Here is a 23,489-nt window from a genome sequence, read left to right on the forward strand (position 1 = left end):
GGTTTTCTAGTTTCATATGATATCTGCGTCTTCACTCCAGCCCTAAAACTGAACCTACTAGAGCCTCTGAAAGACAGTAAAGTGATCCCGCAGGTTCTCAGGGGGTTAATGTGTACCCAAATTGAGGGGGCCCACACACATAGTGAACATGTTGGTGTGGTGAAGGTAGAAGAAGTAGCAAAGTGAAGATGAATGCCTTGATTTGGGTAATCCTCTTAGTCCCAGCTTGAGCTCCCTCTGTACCTGAGCCATCATTAAGTCCCCCCCTCCTCTTTGCGGACTTCATTCCACTCTGAATCCCCCTCTTTAGTGTGTGTGTGTGTGTGGGGTTTCATTTTAATCCAAGCATATTGTCAATGGAGTAGTTCAGCTTTGAGAATTAGAACTGATTTATGCGGACGTGATACCCCTCACATGTGCTCACCAAATGGCCAGTTTGATTGAACCAGAGTCGAGACATGTCCAGAAATCAGAGAGAACAAGTTGAGCTCTCTGTTAAAGCTCCTGCCAGTGGAAAAGCTTCAGCAAAAGCTTCTTGTTTTTCCATGAACCTCAGTCATGAAGCATTATGACTGTAAACCTTCTGTTATACTCATGTGGATCCACGACCAACGAACCTCAGTTGTAAATTACTGGCACATCACATCAACATTTCACCTCAATTTTTTTTGTTTTCTCTCCTTTTGTCTCACATTTCTCAGATGACGACGACGACGGCAAAGCTCCAACTCAGCCACTGTTGAAAAAAGGCAGGAGACCCACTTTATTGTGTTGCCTTAAAACCTTTCTTTCTTTCTTTCTTTTTCTGCTTTGTTTTTATCTTCATCTCCATCCATCCATCCTTCTATCACCTCATATTTCACTGTATATTCTGAAGTGCTCTTGTACTAACATACCGTCCCACACCGTGCCACCTGTCTTATGTCTCTGGTCCGTGTTTCCGGCCTGCTAGCTTCTTGGCTTTGGGGAATAACAGTTTGTCTTTTCCTCTCTTTCTCCTGCCTTCCTGTTAACAGTCGCCAGCTTGTAGCTCGAGCCCAGCCTCTGAAGCTGTACTCTATGTGATAGTACCTTTCAACTCAGTCCACGTCTCGAGTATTTAATGTTGTGCGTGTGTGCCAACATTTCAATTTCCTCCTTTTTTTGTCTTCAGTCTGTCTCGCCTGCTGCTTCTTCTCTCTCTGGAGGTGACAGTTTGTCTGTAGCTTTCTCTTCCAGGATGAAAACGGCTCTCCTGTTTTCATGTTTCCAGCACCGTCCAGCTAACTGCTCTCCTTCTTTCTTACTAGTGCTGTTCCTCTGTGTTCATTAAACCAAAATGAAATCCCCAAAAATAGTTAAAACTTTAAGTAATTTTTAACACATACTTACAAAAACTCATGCTGTGTCTCAATCCGCATTCTTACACTTGATATTTTGAGTGCATAAGTGCGTTCACACCAACAAGTACGGCAAAATGCAGTGCACTATGAGAAGCCAGATGGTGTACTCATAACGGTCAAAAGTTGATTGTGGAACGCTGGTCGTCATCTTGGCCACGTAGCGGAAGGGGGAGGGACCACCAAAGTTGTGAAAATGTCGGAGATGGCGGCGTGTGATAATGATTATTTTGGGGAGTGGCTTTGGAGGGAGGCCTGAAGCAGCCCAGTCTCATGGCAAAGCATTGCGATGGACCCGCCTGTCCACCGGAAGAAAGCATGTCAGCATCAAGTTTTGTGGCGCAGAGACGTGACTATTACACGCCTGCATGTAGGTGCAGTGTTTTGTAGTGAGGGTTGTCACGTGACGGAAGTCTAACTAGTCAGTGTTGACGACTTGGTGCTAGATTTAGTGACTTTTGGAGCTAGCGACGCTAGCTGCTTTCATTTGAAAAGAGTTGGCAACACCGGGCCGGGTTTTTCGGTTGGATCATTTTTAAAACCTAGCATACTCTTGCTAGTTTCTTAAGATTACCAACCCTAGCTTTAAGCTGAAGCATGTGACGGTATGCAACTTAGTGGAATGTGGATAAATCAGGAAGCTATGCAGTATTATGTTTGCAAGTGCCTTAGCTGGCTACATGAGCTTCCTAACACATAGCTAACATTAGCTTGTTAACAGCTAATTTCATCATCTTCACGATCATTTTCGTTAACAGCTGCACCCCTGGTAGACATATGGTTCTAAAATAGTCCATTAACCTGCTGAATTCTGATGCAGGCGTTTTGTTAACGTTTCGGCCCTCGGTTGCATATTGTGGCGCCGATTGTTTTCCTTTGGTGGGCGGGGTTTTCAGAGTACGACACGTTGCGTTCTTAAAAACAAGAAGAAGCGGTCAAATGTTGCGATCGTTATTTCCGGTAAGTGCACAACAGCTGTGTTCGACCACACAAGTAAGTACACAGTGTACCACATGGAAGTGTACCAACGGAAGTATCCGAATTGAGACACAGCATCAGTCTTCCTCTAACAAATGAAGAGTTTGTTCATTTGCCAGTCACCCTTGCTCAATTCAATACACTTACAGATGTTAGTGTTAAAGCCTGACTTGGTCTGGTTTGACCAGCAGCCTGTGGTGGCTGATGTTGGCTTGCTGACATCACTGAGTCGGTTCACTGACTTTATGACTTCACATAAAGACATTAATGACCGTATCAGTGCAAACCATCGTTGTTCATCTCAGTACACCGTGAATATTAACCGGTACTGAAACGATCACGATGAGCAGCTTCTTAAATGTGTGGATTTGCTGCATTTATCTGTGTACAGTATGTCGTTGTAAATCCAATATTATATTTTGGTTTGGAAGAAACTACCAGCAATCTGTGGACATCGTCTTCAGCTCTGGAAAATTGTGATGAGAATTTGTTTTCCACTGCTTTCTGACATTTTATATTTCATTCAATTCAAAATACTTATAATTACACATAAAAACCATGTAAAAAGACAAAATGTTTTGAAATTGAGATACAAATTTACAAGAGTAGAAAAGCAGTGGCCAGTCATACTGTCATTCAAACACAATGCAACGTAATCCCACAGACACACTGACGGTCCATGAATGACAAATCCAAGCAACACACAGTTTTGCTTACTTGCTTACTGTTCCGTTCTCAGGACGTCTACCAGGCCAACAAATGATTATACTCATTACAGTTGTTCTTTGCCATCTAAATGAGCTTTTGCTGTGTCTGTGTTGTTTATGTGTGCGTTTGGCAACCATCTCTCCAGACAAGAAGAGCCCGACTGTACCGCTGAATGTGTCCGACCAGAGGCTGCTGGAGGCCAGCCAGCAGTTCCAGAAGAAACAAGGGAAGGGCACCGTGGACGTCTGGTGGCTGTTTGATGACGGAGGTGAGTCTGGAGATTGTTATCCACTATACCCAGATCAAACATAGTCCAAATAGTTGTGAGGCAATGCTCTAGTTTCCACTGCATGAGGAACAGGAAAATAGATAGATAGATAGATAGATAGATAGATGTACTTTATTGATCCCAGAGATTCAGATTGGGATATTATTGTTACAGCAGCAGGTTAGAAAAGCAATGCACAGGAACAGTACATGAAATATACATATTTATTTATTTATATATATATATATATATATATATATTTATTTTTTTTCATTCATGGTGTTTGTTTTAATGAATGATTATTCTCATCATCGATCAATATGCCTATTGTTTTCTCAACTCGTCGATTAATCATTTTGTTTGTAAACGTTCAGAAAATAGTAAAAAATATTTCCAACATGTTCGACCAAAATTCAGCATGTGCAAGATATATATTACAGGACTAAAAAACAGAAGTAGGTGGTGGACAGAGAGGGTGGTCAGGGTCATCCGTGATGGATAACAGTTTGTTCAGTGTCCTCCTCTCCACCACAACATCAAAGGTGTCTGGTTTGCAGCCAAATAACACCTATTATTGTTTATACTAGTGTGACGCCGCAGCTTATATAAGAGTTTCCCAGGTGGGCAACCGAAGTATGAAAGCATAAAAAGAAAAAACACAATTTTAAACATTTTGCCTGGCTATCATGACTCTTGTGTCTTGTACAGTTATTATGACTCAGTACCCACAGCGCCCCCAGCTGCACATATGCTGTAGATGCATTGCCACTAAAAACCACAGATGAACGATTAGTCTACAACAACAACGCATAGTGTCGACTAATGGTTTTGATTACTGGTTGGTTACTGGACACAGACATACATGTGCCAGAACAGAGTGAGTAATATAAAGCTGCAGTCAGCAGGACAACACCGAGGCGCGGAGCTCTGACAAATCAATCCACAGCTGTTAGGAAGATCAAACCTATTAGTGAGGTGTTGATCGGTGGAGCCGGCGGAGCCACTGTGTTCATGTAACTTCATTGGCAGAATGATTTGGGGTCTCTGTCAGCCCAGCGGGGTGTAAAGATGTGAACAAGACCAGAGGCATGACTCATGTGTTCGAGACACCGCGGCATGTGACACCTCCAATCTGGCTCCTCATCATCACCATGTCGGCCGCTTCGCTGTTGACAGCAGAGACTCTGACACTCTTTGGTGCAGGCAAAACTGTTGTTAGGAGTCCAACGATCACACTTCTGTCTCTGGATGACGATTTATATATATTCTATACTTTTACGTCCACCAACTGACACATAGCAGGTGTTTAATGTTGAAATCACAGACGCTTTGTGCTGAGTTTGATGTATCTTGTCCAGGTCTGACCCTGCTGATCCCCTACCTGCTGATCAACAAGAAGAGGTGGAAGGACTGCAAGATCCGCGTCTTCATCGGAGGCAAAATCAACAGGATTGATCACGACCGCCGAGCGTAAGTACTGCAAGTTCTCCCCATCAACAGATTCAATTATGAAGGTTATCTAAAGTAGATAATACAATATTATAGTACGTTTACCAAAAGCAATGTCCCAAGTCCACCACACCTGCTGGCAGATATTAACTCTGTTATTGAGTCTTTTGAAATGATTACATGCACCCTTGAATTGTTGAACTACTACAACAACTACCACTGCTACTACAATAACAATAATGATATTAGTTAAAGACAATAATGATTATTAAACATTAAAAAAAAGCTTTTTTTTCGGGCTCATGGTATTGGATGAGAACAGGATGAAGCCCTGGTGCAAGCTGGACAACATGAAAACTCCCCAAACGTGTGCATGCAGAAGTGCATATAAAAGCAGGCGTGCAGCTTGTTAGCAGTGAACACAGGGCAGCCATCTGCTTTCCTTTCAGCACCACACGCCTCTCCTCAGCTGCTGCTGACAACGTAGAATCCACACTGACACAGACACAGACACTCTGTTCTGTTGATGCCGCGTTTGCACACAAGTCTTTGTTCACGTCAGCCATAAAAACTTAATATACTGATATACAAAATGTCTAAGATGCACTCGAAATCCTGTTTGTGTCTTGTGCATTTTCGTTGGGAAAGTTGGCAGCATGACTAATCTCAGTCAAATTTTAAATATGGTGCAAATGTACAGCAAACACAACACAATATTTAGTTGTAAATCACAAAACACTGTTATTTGCCACTTGTAAACATTTTTCAAATTTGTAAATTGGCCATTTCAAAGTTACAGTTTGGTTGATGTCCTTCATGCATACTTTGTGACGATGTGTAGTCAGGACACAGTTTAGGAGATAGAATTATGGATTTATATAGTTAAACTTTGGCTGCTTTTATTTTAGTTACGTTTTTAGGGACCATAAATGCAAACATTTTCATACATGTCTGAACTGACTCAGAATCTTGAAAAGGATCTTTTGTAGGCATCAAAATGCAAAATCTACTTACAAAGTTGACTTACTGGCTACTTAATAAGGCCACTAAGTGCTGAAGAAATAAACTAAAGGATCCTTCTGATGGTTCTGCACCAGCCAGTATGTTTTCAATTTTACATTACTGATTACCAGTTCCCAATAACATTTCAGACTCTTGAGCTTGAAGGTTTATAATTGATCTTTGGAATAGCAGTTTGACAAAACATTCCTAGCACAAGGTCCACTTACTGAAAGGTGTTAGAGACATGAAGCAGACAGCTAATCCACCGGACGCTTTAACTGATAACTTCCAGGGCTCGTCGAAATACATTTTTCTGCGTACGTGCACTGGTGCATTTATCTTTTAAATCTCCATGCACCAAACCTTTTTTTTTCACCTGCACCAAAAAGTGTTTTCAATGCAGCATTTGGTGTATTTGTCCTTCATTCTTGGCACTTCCACCACGGCCGGATCTGACCGAAAAAAGCCCAACATTCTTTTTTATGATAATTCAAATATGAGGAAACCATCAAGGAGTTATAATGTCATTTCAGCTGGATTCCCTTTAATTTTCTCATAGTCATAGAGGTCATAGTCAAGGCCATTCTGGACAGGATTACATCCAAAATGTCAACAAATGTCTGAAGAAAAACATGTATTCATTGAATTTATGAGTGTTTAAAAAATGAGGACATTTCCAATGAATTTTTCTGCGAGAGAGTTGGCAGCCCTGAACAGTTTCGTGCACCGCTGCATGTAGGCCTGAGAATTATATGCACATGTTATTTTGAGCCCTGACTTTTATTACACAAGAAGTAAAGGGCAACTAAAAATTAACTGAGTGTTTATTCAACAGCAAGTTTCAAGTTTCGGCACACTGAATTGTAAAGTGGAATGGAATGAATTGAGACTATGTTGTGGAAAGTGGTGAAAACCCAGAAAAACTACCAGTATGTTCCCTTAAAGGTCCTTTAAATAGACCAAATAAATAGTGGAGCCAGCTGTTTGGAGCAGCAACACATCATGTGAACATCCTGTCTGCTTTGTGGTTGTATTCCCTCTGGATTATGTCTTCGTCAGAACCGTTAGTGTGTTGCCAAGAGTGGTAATTTACTGGTCATTAGGGTAGAAGCTTTTCTCAGCAAATCTCATTAAAGCATGCAGAGAGGACAAACACTTTAACTCTATTTCAGTGTCTTCGAGACATTAGTTTCCTATGTTTCAGAGATACGGGTAGCTTTCTTTCCTACAGCGAGATAAGTATATTGATATCAATCTCATGTCTGTGTACGGAGCAGATGTCAGGATGTGGTTAGCTTAGCTTAGCATAAAGACTGGAAGCGGAGGGAAACACCTAGCCTGGCTCTGTCCAAAGTTTAAAAAGAAACCAGTGCTGAACTTAAAACACAAGATTAATATTCTCATCGGACTCCCTGAAAGAAAGCAAATAAGCCTATTTCATAAAATGTCGAACTATTCCTTAGATATAATATTTCCAGTATTATCATAAACCTTCACAACAGAATCTGTTTTCAGCACAAAGACGCGTCTCACCCTCTGCTGCTCTCACTGTCCTTCCCGTACAGCTGCCTCCTACCTCCTTTTGTTGGATAAAATTAGCTTGGTGCTAGTCGCCGATCCTTTTGTCTCTGTGTACGAGGACGCCGCTCTGTGTGCACTTTGAACTCCCCTTTGTGCTTGTTTACTCCAAAAAAAATACAAATTTACCATTTCAGCTGATATCTGACACTTCAATGTTTCCCTCTCAAACTTGAATGGATTCATACAGCATTTTTTTTGTATCAATAAGCAAGTAGATTGCAGTATATATTTTAGGGCTGTCATGACATGATTGTCCATAGTTAATCACAATTAATCACACATTTTTTATCTGTTCAAAATGTACCTTAAAGGGAGATTTGTCATGTATTTACTACTCTTATCAACATGGGAGTGGGCAAATATGCTAGCTTTATTCAAATGTATGTATATATTTATTATTGGAAATCAATTAACAACTCAAAGCAATGACAAATATTGTCCAGAAACCCTCACAGGTACTGCATTTAGCATAGAAAATACGCTCAAATCATAACATGGCAAACTCAAGCCCAACAGGCAACAACAGCTGTCAGTGTGCTGACTTGACTATGACTTGCCCCCAAACTGCATGTGATTATCATAAAGTGGGCATGCCTGTAAAGGGGAGACTCGTGGGTACCCATAGAACCCATTTACATTCACATATCTTGAGGTCAGAGGTCAAGGGAGCGCTCTGAAAATGGCCATGCCAGTTTTTCCTCGCCAAAATTTAGCGCAAGTTTGGAGCATTATTTAACCTCCTTCGTGACAATCTAGTATGACATGGTTGGTACCGATAGATTCATTAGGTTTTTCTAGTTTCACATGATGCCTGTAGCTTTAAAACGTAGTCCGCTATAACCTAAAAATCATTTATGCATTAAAGAAATTAGTGGCGTTAAAACTAACTTGCGTTATCCCTCATGTTTTTGATTGTAGAGGACACACATGTTTAACTTTGAACTTTTTCCTGCTTTCTTTTAATGCATTCAGTTCAAAGGGTTCAGTTCATCCAAATTTCACCCAAAAAATGTTGTTTACTTCTTCAGAACTCATTTTCAATAGTTTTCATATCGAATGGGAAAAGATAATCTTATTTTTCTAGACTGAAAATCACACATTTGACCTTATGAAGTGAGTGAGTTTTATCAGCTTCTTTGAAGTTGAAGCCAAAGGAAATGACTCTCATACCCAGAATGCCACAGTGCTCCCCGTTAAAGCCTGTCCCACCTGCCTCCCCCCTCCCAGAAACTCCATGTTCAAACAGAGCTATTTAAAGCAGCTTTTCCCCGGCCTTCAGGATGACTCAGTGCTGTTATCTCTGTCCACAGTTCCTTTGTTTGAAATGTCTTGCAGCTGGTTTCCAGTATTCACCCCAAAGCTCTTTGTTTTTGCATTTTTTCTGTGCAGGATGGCCACTCTGCTGAGCAAGTTCAGGATAGACTTCTCGGACATCACCGTGCTGGGAGACATAAACACCAAGCCCAAGAAGGAGCAGTAAGTTCATCCAGCTTTTCTACCAGCTGATACACATTTTAACAGTTTTCCTCTCAAATGAAGGTCACTAATACAGACCATAACTATATTGAGGGGCCGTGTACAGCGCTGTCCCTCAATACTGGACCAGATTCAGAAATTGTTGTAGCACAGTTACCCTTTAATATTTAAAGTTCAATGTTTCACATCTGTCATTAAGCTGCGATAAATGATAATAGATGGATGAGTCTACAGTATAGGCAGGCAGAATATTTGCCACCCTCATGTGTTTGTGTGAAGACATCAGTAGAATCAGAGGCTCAGACAAATGAGCTTACATTTACATTTCAGTTTGCTTTGAACAGATCATGATGATATTTATATGATGTTCGATATGACTATATGGGGGTCTGGTATTTTACATATATTATTATATATTCTACATCGCTTTTGGTCATGTGGATCCATAAGTGTTGTTTTGCTGTAACTTAAAGGACGGTTTCAGCTAATTACAATTTGGGTTTCACTTTTTTAGCTTTGTCCATCATTGATATCAGTAATCAGAAACATTGTGGTCAGAGATCTAGGAACACAGTGACATCCCTAAAGAGAAGTCAGAAACATGTGATCAGACAGGTTTGTCAAACAAAGGAGAACAGTAAAATCACTACCCAGACTTCCTGCATCAGCTGCTCTCCCTTTCAGTTTGACCTTTAAATAAAGGGTTTTTAAATAAACTGCTCACTTGTCCGGGGTCCTTGACCTCTACGGATGTCTTTGTATTTACATCGCCGTCATAATCGATAAAAACGATGGCCAAAACTACAAAAACAATACTCAAGTTGTAATAAACCTGAGTTATGCTTTAAATCTTGAAGCTTGCTTTGGCCATATACTTTACAAGAACAAAATAACACCACTCAACACAACCCTGTGCGGTTGTATCCCTGTCTATCGTTGTCCCATTTAAAACAAATATGAGTGAACGTAATCTCAGTATGAGTGTTCTTTAAGGTGTTGTTGCCTGGCTTGTATAAAGGGGTTAACCACGACACTGTTGTTGTTGTTGTGCAGCGTGTCGGCCTTTGAAGAGATGATCGAGCCGTATCGGCTGAAGGAAGACGACATGGAGCAGGAGGCGGCTGAGAGGCTGAAGGACAGCGAACCCTGGAGGATCACTGACAACGAGCTGGAGCTGTACCGCGCCAAGGTCAGCACACTGCTACTCACTCTAATTCACTGTGTTCTGCATCGTTCTGTGTCTCTTTAATTCACAAGTTTAAAGGTATAATATGCCTGGTGTCTGTATCTACAGAGGCCCTGTAGCCCTCTGCCTGAATTTTCTCTTTTCTTCTTATTTCTTATTTCGCCGTGTTCGGGACGTTTCTGAGCTTCAGCAATAACATTTTATTTCTCTGATTCATTGCTTTGTTCTCGCTAAGTGAGTGTGTTTTAACAATGTTTCGCTTATGAGTTATTGATCCTGTGAATATCTTTCCAACTTTACGGAAGTTAGCAAAGGTTTCTGTTAACACTGTTCAGATGCTTTGTTGGGCCGATATCCAACAGGAAACCTCGCATGAGCAACGTCATGCACAACAACTAGTCATAATGACATTTGAGATATCTGAACCTGTTGATTAGGATAGTCAGAACTAAATTACAGATATCTCCCACTGTCGTTTTGACCAGTCAGAATGACGTTACAGATATCTGGAATAACAATTCTGACTAGTCACGATGAAATTGTAGATATCTGTAATGTTAATTCTGGATAGTCAAGCTTGGCTATTAAATGTTAAAACGGCTTGTCATAGAATACATTTGTAATGCACTGAGTGGAAACAGTTGAGAGTGAGCCAGCAGCACTGTGAGCCGTGCTGCTGGCTCGTAGTCAGCGTCACAGCAGCTCGTGATAGTTATCTGTAAGCTGATACCTGAATGTTTGAACCGGTTTTTGTGTTTGTTTTTGCTCTTCAGACTAATCGTCAGATCAGACTCAACGAGCTGCTGAAGGAGCACTCAAGCACAGCCAACCTCATCGTCATGTAAGCTGCTACTCTTTGTTTGTGTATGTGTATGGGTGTGTGCTTGTGTGTGTGCTCTTGAATAACACAGGTGGCTTTGTCGTGTAATAGTTTCTATAACAGTGGTTGTGCTCTGCTGACATTTTTTTTTTTTTTAATAATTACAGTCACCTCAGGAATGCAAGTTTACATTTGCAAATGCGAGTGTACCTCTGTAGCTGCTGACTCTTTTAACCCCCTGAGACCCACAATAGATCCGTTTTTGTCTTTTTTAGGGGGGTACAGGGGGTTTTAGGGGGAGATAGCAGGTCAACAGTAGATGTCACATAGAAGTGGTGTACATCAACTGAAAGCTGGGAACCTGAAGATTAATTTGAGATGCAGCTCAAAACTGTGTGTCAAGTTGTTCTAGTCATAAATCAGATATAAACACAAATTTATTAACTAATAAGTGATTTAAAATTAATTGTGAAAGTGTATAAGGGTTTAGAAGATTATGATAGAAGTATATGATGGTCATCCCCATGCTCTATTATGTCTCATAAGTTGTTGCAGCATTTTTGGGTTGATGCCATTTGTTACACAGATTTGGTGCTAAATTTAACCATTTTTTTACTATCAAGAATTGATAAAAATGATCAATAATCCCTCCAAAATACCAGATTAAGACACCAAGACCTTGAGGAACACCATAAAAAAAAGCCATGATGTGATTTGGTATCAAAAACTTTTGACATTTGGAGATTTCTGTAAGAATGGCATTCCTTGGCAATTGGATGGCGAGCACTCCTGTTGTGTAAACTGCTCAGAAACCCCCTTATTGTCAATCTAGCTAGGGAAGCCATCCATCCTCTGAATGCTCTAGGTCTTTAGTTTGTGGCTGTAAAGTTTCATGAGGCTGTGATTATCCTAGAGGTCACCACAGGTCATTTTATACAGTGAGGTCAAGTTTCATTAAATTGGTCTCACTACAATGAAATGGCTACTATGGGGACTAACATCATCACACATGAATACAGTTGGGCTCATTGGATCCACAAGAGTCTCAGCTTTACAGTGATACCCAATTTATGTAATTCCAAGACTGTTTAAGGACCCCAGTATGCAGAAATATTCAAATTTACCATTTTAGAATAGGCAAAAATAACACATTTATACTGCAGAAAACTGCCCGGGATTAGCACAAAGTGGGCGTGTCTGTAGGAGGAACCCCTTTTAAAAATAGCCAGTTTTTCCTCGCCAAAATGTATCCCAGCTTTGGAGTGTTATTTAGCTTCCCTCCCTGACAAGCTATCAGTATCAGCAGCCCCACTAATGATCGCCCTCTCTTCTTCTCGCAGGAGTCTGCCATTGGCCAGGAAAGGCGCGGTGTCCAGCGCTCTGTACATGGGCTGGCTGGAGGTCTTGTCCAAAGACCTGCCTCCCCTCCTCCTGGTGCGCGGCAACCACCAGAGTGTCCTCACCTTCTACTCTTAAAAAAAACAAACAAACCCAAGTTTTTAAAATCTCACATCCACTTCTGCCTCTGGGGGAGCAGACCCACATACACATCCCAGTTCCAGTCCAGACCTAAAGGTGCACCACATACACTCCAGAGACGGTAGAAAACACAGCCACTGACGGAATCAATGCTGGTAATATGAATAAAGATGAAGGAAGTGCTATTGGTTGAGATGTGTAAAAGCCCTAAAAAGAGATAGAGGAATGTCGGGGTTTGGGTGGGAAAGGGGGGGGGTGGTTGTAAGGTTGCCCACTCTGCTCTTTTTCTTTCTATTTATTCCAAGATGTCTGGGTTTTTTCTCTTGTAGCTCTAGTTTCTTATAATTTCCTCATGACATTTTTTCATTTTTGTCGAAGTTGATTTCTCTCAGGCTCCAAAGCAGTCGTGCACAATGTTCACATTGTCGTCCTCATGATATCTTGATGTCATACCTAATCGGACCAGTTGTTTTTGTGTGTTGCAGCAATAATCACCCCGTTGTTATCCTTAAATATTGGGAGAGAACCATGCAGAATGCTTTGCAAACACCTTCTGAAGCCTTATGGATGTGCCTTCCAGTTAAAAATCAGATGAAATAATTATAATCTCTATCCAGATTGACAATATTACTTATGATATTAGTGGATACTAGTTAGTTTTATTGAGTTTTTAAATGTGATTCCTTCTTAGTTGGAGCGTTGTATTTATGCGAGTGGATTGCATGAATTTAATGAAGGGTGTCCACTTGATTGCATGAAGACTTACTCTGTCATTTCTTTTCTCTTTTTACCCTAATCAATATGTTTTATTTTGGGCCATAGCGTTTTTATTTTGTATTCACTTTTGAGTCTTCCTTTTTAAAACTGTTTTACGATAGCCTCAGCTAGTCGACACGAGACACGGTTTATCTTTTAGGCAACGGCGCCTAAAAATAATGTTTATAAGGGTCTTAAATTTAAGATCTTCTTGTTTTGTCAGAAAAGATGTGAACCTAGTTTTCCAATCATTGTCAATGTGGAAAGACTATCTCTGCTGATTGACTAAATTAAGTCTTTCTTTCAACAACGTTTTGTGTTTCTGTGTCCACATGTACGGTTCTTCCCCTGAAAAAAAAGAAAAAAGAAACTGCGCTACCCAACAAGCTAGCTAAAACCTTGCCTTAATGCTAGAACTAACGATTGTCATGATTATCTCTTATAAGCCATACTGGCTGGACGGTTTGTGGGTAAATGCAGATAGCGATCCATTGGTTACATGTTATGAGAAGTGTTTTCAGCACAATTGTCTTCTTTACTGTATATGCATCTTAATTTTCCATCCCATAGTCCACCTGCATTAGTCTGTTACTTTGCTTACTGTAGGCCTGCGTGTTCGCTGGCGAAGTGGTCAATCAACACATGTAAACATATTCCACTTTTGCCAGCTAGTTAGCGCCACAGTAGACTTGGAGTTTTGCACTCACGCACGCCTGTCTGGCTGCTTGTTTGCCATCTGCTGGTCTCCCATTCCTACGAAAGCCTACAGTACATGGGCACTGAGAATGAACGACACACAAGCTTCACACTGGAAGACTTGCTGGCAGGAAGAATGTGACAGTAGAATGTGTCGAGGCTGAGTGAAGATATACCTCTATGCATATGAGCTTGTGTTGCGTAAGTACTTGTAATAAAAGTCCGTGTCCATGTAAAAGGATCTACTCTCCTCAGTTCATATATAAAGGGCAAGTTAGGCGCTGGCTTGTAGCCTTTTAAGGGTACCAAGAAAAAGCCATGTATAGACCATTTCATCATTTTAAACACTGATGTTCTAAATAAGGTCACAGAGAGTATTGACTCGGCCAGGGGGTGTTGATTATTTTCAGATAACCACACAGCTCTGACGTAGTTAACTGGTTTAGCTGTAATTTTTGGAGTGGTAAAGTTGCATTTATTCTAAAGGTGCTTTCAGACTGAATGCAGAGTGAATTTTGGAAGCTCCAACATCGCTTGTAAAAATCAATGGATGCAAATTCACGCCTGGGCAGCCCAGATTTAGGCACATCGGAGTGAGTCAAAGGGGACATATCATGCTCATTTTTAGGTTCATACTTGTATTTTGGGTTTCTACTAGAACATGTTTACATGCTTTAATGTTCAAAAAACACATCCTGTCTGTCTGACTATACCTGTATTCACCCTCCGTCTGACATGCTCCGTTTTTAAGCACCTGTCTCTTTAAGAAACCTCCTCTCGAAAAAGCCCAGTTTGCTCTGATTGGCTTGAGAGAAATGTGACATAGGAAGGGGAGCCAAATCTGAATGGCTTGTTGAATTACATGTTTTCTGATCGAGACAGACCACAAAAAAAACGGACTTATTTCACAGTTTGTGGGTCGGTAGGCGCTCCAGATTACCCAAATGTACTGTATGTGCACAAGCACTGAAAAAGTGAGTTTTGTCATGATATGTCCCCTTTAAAAATGTTTCAACATGTGGGGAAAAAAAAAAAATCATGCTTATCCCAAAGAGTTCCAATTCATGAAAATAGGGAGACAAGCAAACTACAAGTTGAGTCGTTAGAAAAATAAAGAATTAACAGGAAGTCGCTGGTAAGTTTTGAAATCCGAGATGATGGCTAGCTTACATTGAACCGCTGTGCAGTCAAAACATGGACTATTGAAACACTTTAGTAGAAGAATTTGCACATTAGTGCTCAGTCTGAACACCTTAAGGTTGGCTTACACACACAAATGTTCTATTTCAGTGCATTGCCCTGAAAAATTAATTTGAATTGCGGACAACATAAGAGTCCGTGGTATAAGCAGGATAACGTTTGGCTAGATTTATCAAAAAATAACTGCACAGCTCACTGTAAATTATCCCATACTTCCACTTTAACGTCAGCCGTTACCAGGAGCGTGAACTGTAACAGAAGAAAAGCTTTATTATGGCGACTGGGGGGGTTTATTGATTTAGAAACTGCCACAATGGAATAAAACAGGGTTCTCTTTTCTTCTAATGTACTTTTTTCCCCTCTGCATTTCCCCCCAGAAATTAGCATTTAGCTTGTTACTTTCATGTACTCTGTCCTTTAACTGTATGCAATTTCAAAAGAGGATTGTGACACAATGCTTATAGCTTAGTTGAATGTACTGTATAATAATGAAAACACTACCGCTAGGAGTTAGCATACATAGTCGCCCTTTTGTTTCCCCATCATGTATATGAACTCTTTTCCATGCATCGATTGCTGTTGGTGCAGTGTACTGTGTGTCAGCTTCGTTGTGCCGTTAGCGCTCATACGACTGTATCACTCATCACTATGTGCTTCACCTGCAGAATGTGTAGGCCAGGACTTTGATATACATACTGTATGTATGTATGCATATGTGTGATGTGAGGAGAGGTTGTTTTTTAGTGCGTTCAGCACATACACATGAACTATATACACACTCACCAGTGTATTTAATATACCCTGAGTACTTTTAAAGTATGTGGAAAAAGCATGTACTGGGTGAGGAAGTGTAATCCATTTGATTGAAGGCACAGTCAAAGACGAGGTCTGCTTATGTTATAGCATGCAACAGCGTCCCCCAAATGCCCAAATATCGTCCCAGCTCGCTGTTAGTAGAGGTTTTTGGCTGTGAAAAACCTTCCTTAACATGTCATGCATAGAACTTTTCACAAGAAGAAACACAGTCCAAGATAGACCAGAGGATAATTAAATTAAATCCGACCCAAAATGTGGTCGACCCAATCATCTGTTCAGACATTAGACGTGCGGATCAAGCAGATCGGGACTCTGCCCGATCCAATTCGATTCAATTTTGACCTTGGTTTCAAGGAACCAAGTGGACCTGTACATGTATTTTACTGTTTGTTATGGGTTTAATAATGACATAACTAAGTATACTTGACCCCAAACTAGGATATCTCTACCTCTGCTGCTTTATATCCATTTTTAAAAAATCTGTTCCTCGCAAATGACCTGACTTTATGAAACACTAAATCACTGCAGTGCCGCTTTAAGTGGCATTTGCAGAGTTACAGTGTGACGTCTGTCGATATCGCATCATTTCCTGTTGGTACATATTGATCTCTTGTATAGTAACTGCTAAAACAACATTTGGGGGCGCTGTTGTGCACTATAACAAAATCAAGGAGTGTGTCTTTTAAACTCCATTCATTTCAGTTCTGCTGTGAAGCACTCCCTTACTGTTACAGAGCAACAATATTACAATACAAGAACACGGGTTACTCTATATTTGTATATTAAAGAATCTATATATATGCCTATATAAACTCACATATATAAATGTATTAGTCTGACCTGGAGGGGATCTTTTTGTCTTTGATATGTCACATTAAACAAAAATGACCTCCTGTCATCATTTTACTACCAAATAATAGTGTTTGTGTGTGACTTCATTTATCTCCCGTTAGATTTGACGATGTTCTACTGAAGAAAACCAAATGTCACCTGTACTCATATGTCCGCCACCACGTCATCATTTGACTGAATCATTGTATGTGTTTTTTTTTTTTTTTGCCAAAGTCCCCTCCTTCCTCTCCAGTCTCCATCCGTCATGTGTCGAGCCATGACGATGGATGATGTTGTCCACACTGCAAACTAACCTGTAAATAAACTTCATAGTCTGATGGCATACATTAGGGGAGTGGAATACTTATGTCAAATTTCAACATGGAGAAAGATATTTATTTTAGTTCAGGATTTTCTCCACTTTTTTTTCTTTTTGGTATATTTTTGGTTTTGGTTGTAAGTTAATTTGCATGTTTTTTTTTTCTTTTATGAGTTTGTTGCCTTTTGATTTTAGCAAATTGTGTCTTTTTTCTCTTTTGGAGTCTGTGTATTTCTATCTTTTCGATGCCTTTTCTTCAAAAGACATCGCGTCAAAAGCAGATCAAACCTGTTTTCTCCTGTTTTCACACAAACAAATGTGGATGGAATCGACCCAGCCGGTTGAAGCAGTAATGTTTTGATACACTGTACTGTTAACAGTCACAGATATGCTTTTTCTAACATTTTAACATTTATGATTACCAATACTTTGTACATCTTTATTGCAATAAATAAATCAAATGAAATCAGTCACATTTTATGTCTCCTTTTGTGCTCTGTATAATTTCAACCGGTTAGATTGTTGTCAGGCTATTAAATAGGCGTAATAAGTCACTATAAGCATCATCGATGTGGGTCAACAGGGGCATACTAAACCCAATAGTAGGTTGTATCATCTAGTCGCATGGTACAAAATGAAACAACAGCGACCTCTAGCAACCATAGTAATTATGACAGGTGTAGTATAGACAGTGTTCGTTTGTGGTCGTAGTTATTTTAACCTCAAACACAATGTTTTCCCAAAACTTAACTAAGTATATAAGAATAACATCAGCTGACAGAAAGTTAACATGGACCCAAGCTGTTGCCTAGCAACGCAATTCCATTGCAATTCTGTTGAAATGCACTAAAACGGAGCGTTTCAGACAGAGGGGTAAATACAGGTATATTCAGGCAGACAGTATGAGGAAAATAAAGTTTTTTTTTTTTTAACATTGCAGCATGTTAACATGCTCTATTAGAAACATAAAATATAAGTATGAACCTGAAAATGAGCATGATATGGGACCTTTAAGTTCAGATAACTATTGTGTCATTGTTGTGACCAAAGGGAAGAGATGGACATTACCCGTCTGAAAATAGGACATACAGGATTAAACTGAACACTCCATAGAATAGGCAAGCACCCAACTGGACTATGCACGCACTGTAATAAACCGGACTCTGTCAAGCATGTTCTTATAGAGTGCAACAAATATGAGTAGCCAACAATATAAGCGTTTCAATTAAATAGCCACTCCATTTCGTCATCATCCGAGCACCAAAACATTTCGGGATTTTGAACAGACATTTCATTTATAATAGAAACTTGTAACTCATCATACAATACAAAAGAAAATGTGATTCATTTTCAACTTCTCCTAACCAGGAGGAGAGGCCATAGTAAGGATACCTGTTCTTAACTGTGCAACTAAAGACCTTTGACTCCTTGATAAGTTTGTTAGAACATAAGATTCAGTGCCATAATTGTGCTTGATTTGACTATATATGTTCATAATTTTGATTTTAACAATATATCTTTCGAACATTTTTCTTCAAATCTAGAAAGAAGTATTGAATTAGTACACTTACAAGTATACTACTAGTACATTGATATTAGGTGAAACAGGGAAATATACTTGAAGGGTACTATGTATGAAGGGTATATATGTATATCACGATGTACTGACACACCCTAGACTACATCACTGCAGCATGGTGAGAAGTTAAACCACTGGAGGTCAGCAAAAACTAGACTTTCAGTTGGTGTGAAGCTGCTGTGTGAAGCCACTGGGAACTCTTGTGTGGTTACATCATCTTTCAAATGATTTACAGGAGCATATTTGCTGCACTGTGATTTTTTTTGCAGTCATGGTGGTTGCTGCTTTTTCCATCCTTCCAACTAGGCTCCATCCTCTTATGTTCAAAATGTAGATTTTCTGGCCTAGTAAGCAGTAAAGCCAGATCCAAGCTCTAGGGCATCCCTTTAGAAAAACCTACTGGTTACATTATGGATGCTATGTCCATGTTTAATACAGCCTCTGGATTCACTGATGTTGGGGTCAGTGTTAACGAGTCAAATTTCACGGTGGAAAGAAATGTTTCTTTAAAGTCTAAGCAGTCCTCAACGGCAACTTTTTTTCTCCGGTCATCGGTCTGTACTTCCAACATGTTGGTACAGAGCTAGATATTTCAGCAACTGCTTGCCAGGTTACCATAGAATTTGCTGTGGATATTTACAGTCCCCAGTGGGCAGCTGGGTAGCAAAAACATTTCCATTATGACTGAGAACAGGACAATATATTACCAGCACTTACAAAGAGGTCCTAAAAGTTGCACTATAAAATGGCAATGTCCTCGTCAATCAGTTTTTCTTCTGTAAAACCACAATTGGCACTACAATCACAATAAGTACTGCACAAACACACAAAATGATTAAAGAAAGAATTTTACAAAGTTTTTTTCTTTTGTGTTCTGCTTCTTTCTTCTTCAGTAAAGAGTCAAATCCTGGTGTGTAGAGATCCTCCAGCCAGAAGTCCAGATCTTTAGGAGTTTTCTCTTCCTCCTGCAAGGGTAGTGGAAATAGGCTTAAAGTTACTGTAAGTAACGTTCATGCTCTTGCTGGTGGTCTCGTTTGCTTATGTAGGTCATATAGAGGCTTCAGTATTAAAGGGCCGGCCAGTGTGTAGCATTTCAGGGATCTGACTTTTTTCATCACTTTTCGAAATACTATGCTATCACTTTTTAATCACTTTTTTTTTTACATACTATACTATCACTTTTTTCAAAATACTATATTGTGACTTTTTTCGACATACTATACTATGACTTTTTTAATCTCTTTTTTCAAAATACTGTACTGACTTTTTTCGACATACTATAATATGTATTTTTTTTTACATACTATACTATGACTATTTTCGACATACTATGACTTTTTTTAATCAATTTTTCTCATATACTATGCTATGACTTTTTATCACTTTTTTCGACATACACATTTTTTAAGAATTTATTTTTTAAATTCTATATGACTTTTTATCACTTTTTTCGTTGTACTATACTATGACCTTTTTTCAATGAAATTTTTCGACATGCTATACTATAACTTTTTTTCATTACATTTTTCAACATGCTATAATATGACTTTCTGGTGAAATCTTTTGACACTATACTATGACCATTTTTCATGACACTTTTCAACATACTATATTATGACTTTTTTCATGATTTTTTTCAACATACTATATTATGACTTTTTTCAATGAAATTTTTCCAACATGCTAAACTATGACTTTTTTTGGTGAAGTTTTTTGACATTCTATACTATGACTTTTTTTCATAAAATTTTTCAAAATACTGTACTATGACTTTGTTTCATGAAATGTTTTGACATACTATACTATAAGCTTTTTTCGTGAAATTTTGACATACTATACTATGACCTTTTACAATGAAATTTTTTGACATGCTATACCATGACTTTTTTTGTCCTAGGTTATGAAATCAAACAGTCTACATCCCTTTTGCTATCAAGCTGTCCACCTGTCTGACTTTTTTGTTTTTGCAGCAACCCATCCCCAAACCCCCATTCATCCCGTCAATCAACCACAGCCTCCCTTTCTCTCCACAAATTACCTTTAAATAATCTGCAAGGTTTCCGTGGATTGTTTGCGTGTCATACTCCTTGACAGTCCAGGAAGGCGTGGGCTTCTTGATGTCCACTACTTCCATCGATCTTATGTCCATGAACAGAGGGTTTCTTTTAATGTTTGACTTCAGAGTGACTGGTGTGATGTGTCTCTCCAGGTATCTGTCCTCAAACACCACAGGAGTGCCCTCTGGGGACGGAGGAGACCAGCTTGCAGTCTTTACCCTTCGATCCCTCTGTCGAGACAATGAGGCAGAGTTTTGGATTCTCACCACATGCACACTTTCTATAGACAACGAGAAAACACTAGAGACATAGATACAACATAGAATAAACCAGAATTACTTTGCATAAAATACATGACGATTATTTCTGCATTTAATTTGCGACTTCCTTGCTTTTATTTCAACATGATTCCTGACAGTGTCAATGCCTTTACACTCTTATTTCCATCACTGCAGCTCAGAATAACATAAGGAGACGTTGTGATCTGAGGTCTGCTGTCCATCTGCCATCTTTGAGAGCCGGCTGCCAATCACTCGCGAACTCCGACCAAACGGTCAAACTCGGCTTAGACTTAACTCAGTTAAGCCCAAAGAGAGCCACACTGAGTTGAACTTGCTTTGGGGCATTTGGTGTGAAAGTTAGTTAATGTTGTACTTAAGTTTTGTAAATTCCCTTACCTAATGCAATAAGTCAAATGACCAGAATCTAATTATAGATCTCCACACAGCTCCTGATTGTGATGATGATCGCTGCTACATGTAGAAGATCCTTCATGCAGACTAAATGCACATCATAAATAATGTATTTGGGTTGGGTTGTAACGTGGAATCATTTTTATGGAACCAAATACAGCTACCCATGTCAAAGGTGAGAAATAAAAGCATACAGAGAGATGAATGTGACATAGTCCATACCTGGGAGTAGACTCTGTTCTGCCAGTGTCTCTGACTGGATATAATTGCCCCGACCTGGAACATGCCGTGCGTGGCCGGCAGCATCCCCACGTCCAGCTGGAGGAACTTCTCCGGGTGGTTGTTGTTAGGTAAAACGGAGATGTCCATCCCGGCTGTGATGCTCCATCCACACTGACCGCTTCACCTGCCGGCTGCCTGGATGGATGGATGGATGCACATGCTCACGACAAACTTGCAAGCTTTGTAATAATTCATGAAGAGCAAGATATTTATGAGCCTGTATCACTTGCAGGTGTGTGTAACCCAACCTGACTATTAAGAGCATGACGCCGAGAACCAACAGTGTCAGTAGAGAGAGAGAAGAGAGAGAGGTGGTTAGTTTACTATGACACATCACCAGTCATCTGGGTATTACGTTACGTAAAACCTGCCAGTGGTGGAACGTAACCAAGTACTGTACTTAAGTACAATTTGAGGTACTTTTACTTTACCAGATTATTTTTGTTTCATGCTACTTTATACTTTTACTCCGCTACAATACAGAGGTATAAATTTTACTTTTTTACTCCACTATAATTACTTGACAACTTTAGTTATTATTGATACGCTCTTCATATTTGATTGACAGAAAATTGATTATTTTGCTAATAGTTTAGAGCTGCAGTGGGAAGAAATGGAGCAAATATGATTAAAAAAGTTATTTTTATAAAGCGGTCATTATATCCTGACAGTACTTTGGCATTTTTTCAGACATATTTCGGCCTTTTTTTGGAAATTTTTTCGGCCATATTTCGGACATACTTTGGCATTTTTTCGGCCATATATGTAATAAAAGTACGTAATCTGAAAAAAATCATGTGCCTCTGTGTCCTCCGGTGCTCCCAACGGCATCTGCAAGATTTCACAGACCGGAGGAAAACAACCAATCAGAGCTGATCCGGAGTCTGCCATCCAGCTGCCGTCTATGAAGGAGACGAGTCAATCACTCGCAAACTCCGACCAAACGGTCAAACTAGGCAGCGCTGATCAAATATGAATTAATATTCTGTTACTGTAATGGCTATTTCTCTCCTCAAATGTTTTCAGAAACATCTTGTAGTGTACTGTTTAGCTGTACAATGAGAAAGTTTGTGACCCGGCAGCCATGTTGAGATCAGTTGAGGAAATACCAAGCACCGCCCACCAGCCGGAGCACAGCCAATAGGAACGCTCTCTCTCTCTGAAATGACCTGTGATTGGTCAAAGTCTTAGATTTTCTAAAGCCTGTAAACAGAGCCATGAGGAGGTGCAGAAGTCTAGTTATCTCTCAGAACACTTTAATTACAATATGCAGAAAGGTTATTATAGAATTTTTGCCCAATGATGCTAAATATATACTGCCTACTGACACTTTATGTAGGTATGCATGCAAAAATGCCAAACACTTCATGGTTCCTTTACACTACATATCAGCATTCACACACACATCCATACATGATCAATAAGCCATGTGCAAGTGGTTATTGTGCAAATTGCAGTCAATTGTACTGACTCTTTGCTCACATGTGCCAAAACACGTGCAATTTGCTTGAATGAATGAGAATTCCTAATCTGTTGTTAACAACAAACTAATTGTTCAGAGATTTGAACTCATTGTTTTGAAAAAAATAATTCTCATCTGAGAAATTGAGCCAAAGCGAATGAGAAAAACTGTAGAAACATTTCCAGGGTTGAGTGCCATGGTGAAAAAAACACCTAAACATTTTGGCCAGTATACGGCTCACAGGATGACCAAACAACTTTTTCCATTTTGGTGGCCAATTTTACTGACACAATAACTAGCTTTGGAAGCATAAATGAAATGTTTTGGGTGAGTTCAGACATGCAATAGAGTTGTGATGCCCCATGAAACAGTGACATTATTGCACTCAACTGTAATCACCTCCAACATGCAAAACACTAGTATAATAATCCTAATGGTGGCTCTGAGGGAGTGGCACCAAAATGTGGTGAGGA

General features: G+C 39.7%; 2 protein-coding genes across 3 annotated transcripts in view; one reads left to right on the forward strand and one right to left on the reverse strand.

Moving 5' to 3' along the window:
- Positions 1 to 17,413, forward strand: part of slc12a2 (solute carrier family 12 member 2) — a 62,782-nt gene extending 45,369 nt beyond the window's left edge. The window contains exons 21-27 of one of the 2 annotated variants that reach the window (XM_037752095.1): positions 702 to 749; positions 3,211 to 3,333; positions 4,692 to 4,803; positions 8,755 to 8,841; positions 9,895 to 10,030; positions 10,801 to 10,868; positions 12,188 to 17,413. In XM_037752095.1, coding sequence (XP_037608023.1) covers positions 702 to 749; positions 3,211 to 3,333; positions 4,692 to 4,803; positions 8,755 to 8,841; positions 9,895 to 10,030; positions 10,801 to 10,868; positions 12,188 to 12,323 — 710 coding nt within the window. In that variant the 3' untranslated portion in view covers positions 12,324 to 17,413. The remainder of the gene's footprint in view (positions 1 to 701; positions 750 to 3,210; positions 3,334 to 4,691; positions 4,804 to 8,754; positions 8,842 to 9,894; positions 10,031 to 10,800; positions 10,869 to 12,187) is intronic. The other variant, XM_037752096.1, reaches the window with a different exon arrangement.
- A 697-nt stretch (positions 17,414 to 18,110) lies between these two features.
- LOC119478571 (major intrinsically disordered NOTCH2-binding receptor 1-like homolog) lies at positions 18,111 to 21,667 on the reverse strand. Its single transcript, XM_037753404.1, has 3 exons — positions 21,495 to 21,667; positions 20,562 to 20,810; positions 18,111 to 19,479 (listed from the first exon to the last, which is right to left on the reverse strand). The coding sequence occupies exons 1-3, from the start codon at positions 21,639 to 21,641 to the stop codon at positions 19,288 to 19,290; spliced, it is 588 nt and encodes a 195-aa protein (XP_037609332.1). The 5' UTR covers positions 21,642 to 21,667; the 3' UTR covers positions 18,111 to 19,287.
- Positions 21,668 to 23,489: the final 1,822 nt, after the last annotated feature.

The sequence above is a fragment of the Sebastes umbrosus genome, chromosome 19 (genome assembly GCF_015220745.1).
Source record: "Sebastes umbrosus isolate fSebUmb1 chromosome 19, fSebUmb1.pri, whole genome shotgun sequence".
In the NCBI taxonomy this organism is placed as follows: Eukaryota; Metazoa; Chordata; class Actinopteri; order Perciformes; family Sebastidae; genus Sebastes; species Sebastes umbrosus.